At 52.1% G+C, this 2,965-nt stretch overlaps 1 protein-coding gene across 2 annotated transcripts in view; it reads right to left on the minus strand.

The window, feature by feature from the left end:
* C1QTNF6 (C1q and tumor necrosis factor related protein 6) overlaps window positions 1-2,965 on the minus strand; it is a 7,322-nt gene extending 4,357 nt beyond the window's left edge. The window contains exons 1-2 of one of the 2 annotated variants that reach the window (XM_010860559.1): window positions 2,884-2,965; window positions 360-618 (exon numbers count right to left, since the gene is read on the minus strand). In XM_010860559.1, coding sequence (XP_010858861.1) covers window positions 360-612 — 253 coding nt within the window. In that variant the 5' untranslated portion in view covers window positions 613-618; window positions 2,884-2,965. Of the gene's footprint in view, window positions 1-359; window positions 619-1,120; window positions 1,230-2,883 lie in introns of those variants that run through there. The other variant, XM_010860558.1, reaches the window with a different exon arrangement.

Below are 2,965 nucleotides of genomic sequence, written 5' to 3' on the forward strand. Positions count from 1 at the left end.
GCACTCCCAGTGCTTTTTCCACCTCAGCACTTCCACAGCATTTATCACCAACCATCTCTTTAACTTGGGTGATATGTTTATTGCTCATTGTGTGCCTTCCCCACTAGAACAGAAGCTCCACAGACATGGCATCTGTGTCTGGTTTGTACACACTCCCTCCAAGAATTCAGAATGATCCTTGCACATAGTGGGTACTCAATATAATGTGTGAATGAAAGAAAGGGTCTGAGACAGTTTTATGTCCTGGTCTTTCCTGCTCCTCTCACCTCACCTCCCCCAGGCCCAGGAAGAGATCTTCCCACATGCCCTTCTTGATGCCAACCAGGCCAGTCCAGCCCGAGTCCTGTGTGGGTCCTCACCCTTTAGGATGGTGATGTTAATGTAGGGCCTGACCTCAGGCAGCACATATGGGAGGGCAGACGGAGAGGCTGAGGATGCATGCGCAGCATCGGCAAGGACCGTGGGGTCTTCAGAGTCACAGCACCGTCGACAGAACCCAGGGGAGCTAGAGGCCACAGCTTCCCCAGAGGTGGGCTCCTCGGTGGGGAGTCCAGACACCGAGAGAGGGAGCAGGAGCGCTGCCCAGAGGAGGCCCAGGGCAGCCATCCCCATGGCGACCTGGAGCAGGAAGGAAGGACAGGAATATAGTTACCTGAAGATCTACACTCTGCTGATGCCTAGAGTGAATACCCGCAGCATGGGTGTTCCTGATGTAACCCATGGAGGGGGCACTAGAGCCCCATTTAACCGACAAGAAGACTGAGGCCTAAACAGGGAGACAAGTTCTTCAAGTTCACAAAGAGACCTGTGGTAGTGCAGGGCCTGGAGTCTGAGTCTCCAGTCCCTGGGGGTTTCGGCCACACGTGGGCCCACAAAGGAGGACCCCTTCTGAAGATGAAGGTCCTTTCTGGGAGGTCTTTGCTGGGGTGGGTGAGGAAGATGCCCTGCTGCCCACGTGACATAGCCAATGAGACTGTAAAATGCTTTTCCCACACTCCTAATCTCCCTCGGCCTTGTTTTCCTGTCACTGACTCCATAGTCAATGGAATACAAGTTAGAAGAAGGAGCCCTTGGGACAGACTAATTAGAAACAAACAAAAGAAGCCCAGCAGTCACGCACCATTGAAGGTATGTAGCTGGTGTCAGCCCACCTCCTTGTTCAGCATCTTTGTGCAGTCAACAACTTATACAGCTCAACCTCACCCAAGAAGCCCTATAGGGAGGGAGCAGGAGAGAGTAAAATTCATTGGAAGGTGGTTGTGTCAATTATCTTAGACACATCAATCATCTTAGACCTGCCAATCAGCTGCCAGGGTGGTAATTTGGAATTAAGGAACAGAACCCAGGAGTTCTGAAAAATTTTAAAGAAACAAGTAAGTCCAAGGATTTGTGAGGATCTGTCTTTGGCCTTGGCCAAGAAGGGATCCAGAGTTCCAGAGGAGGGGCAGAAGGTAGCCTGGACAGCAGTGACTGGAGACAAGCCAGGCTGGTGGGCAGGAAGCCAGGCAAAGAGCTTCTGAGGTGGTGGCAGTCTTTGGGGGCTGGCACATGTTATCGCAGGATCAGAAACTAGTTTTTTGAAACCAGACTGGTTTTTACACTTCTGGCGTTTCTTTGTTTATTTCCTTTTTGTTCTCCTGTAACATTTAGTACAATTCAAAAATATTTTTCTGTGGTTAATACGGGTTGAGAAGGTAAAATTATTATTATTATTTTTAAATGCCCTTCTATCCTAACCTGAGCACTGAAGAGTTGGGTCTTAAAGGGGCAGGAGCACTCCCTGCACCAGCCCCCTTCCCCTCCCGGCTTGCCAGAGCTGGGTCGTAGCAGTGGGCAGCAGCCTCCAGAGTCATCACCCTCTCCTGGAGGTGACCTTGTTCCCCACCCCCACCCTGCACTGGTTTCCTCGTTCTGCTCTGTAAGGCAGGTCAGGTCTTCAGGGAACAGCACCCACTCTGGCCAAGATTATCACCCTTACCTTTTATTTGTAAATTATAATACACACCCCAGCGGTTTTGAGAAGAGCAGAACCCCCTCTTTCCTGGCCACAGATGTGAGACTTTTAGAATCAGACCTGAGATTCCAGAATGGTTTGCAAGCTGTTGTGACCTAAGGCTAGTGGCTTAACCTCTCTGGGCTTCGTGCTCCTTAACATTTTACAAGGACAAGACAACACCACCTCCCCACCAGGTTATTTGGGAGGATTTAAAGGCAGGAAAATCACCTGTCTGGTAAAAGACTCTTAATTAAACTTTTGTTCCTCTCTCTGCTGCCCAACATGACCTCTCCCCTAGTCCTGCATGGGACAGGAAGAGCAGAACTGTTCCCAGAGAACTGGCATGGTCTGGGGACATTTCTGTTAGACCAGACAGCTGGGAGTCAAAATATCTGTGACACAGAACTGTGACCTGGAGTGGGGGGAGGGGGACGCAGGAAGCAGGAAGCAAAGCAGCCCTTAACAAAAGTAATAACCACAGCCGTGGTCACTGGCTGTCCCTGGGGGAGGGTGGCATGCAGGCATCAAGTGGAGGGACCATGCCATGGGGGTGATTCGGGGGTCCCTGCTGCCTCCACTATGGAGCTGGGGCCTCTTCGGAGTTGAGGGAGAGTCAAGCCCTGCTGGAGCAGACTCAGTGCCCGTCCAGGCAGGAGTGGGCACAAGCCAGGAGCATCGGAGGAGGGAAGCCCTTCACCAGTGCTAAAAGTCTCAGTCAGAGGAAGGGATGGGAAGGAGAGAGTCTAGAGGGGCTGACCGGGGTCAGAGGGAGAGAGCAGGGCCCCGAGATACGTCCAGGAAGAGAGAAGGAAGGAAAGGCATTCCAGGCTCTGACCCCAACCCCCTTGGCCCTGCTGGAGGAAGCTGCAGGACCTCCCATCACTCACTCAATGTCCGACAGCCTCGTACAGCAGTTCATGGACCCCGGGCCTCCCGGCAGCCTCTGTTTCCTTGATCCATGTTTGCAAT

Source organism: Bison bison, unplaced genomic scaffold, assembly GCF_000754665.1.
Source record: "Bison bison bison isolate TAMUID 2011002044 unplaced genomic scaffold, Bison_UMD1.0 scf7180017864468, whole genome shotgun sequence".
Lineage (NCBI taxonomy): Eukaryota > Metazoa > Chordata > Mammalia > Artiodactyla > Bovidae > Bison > Bison bison.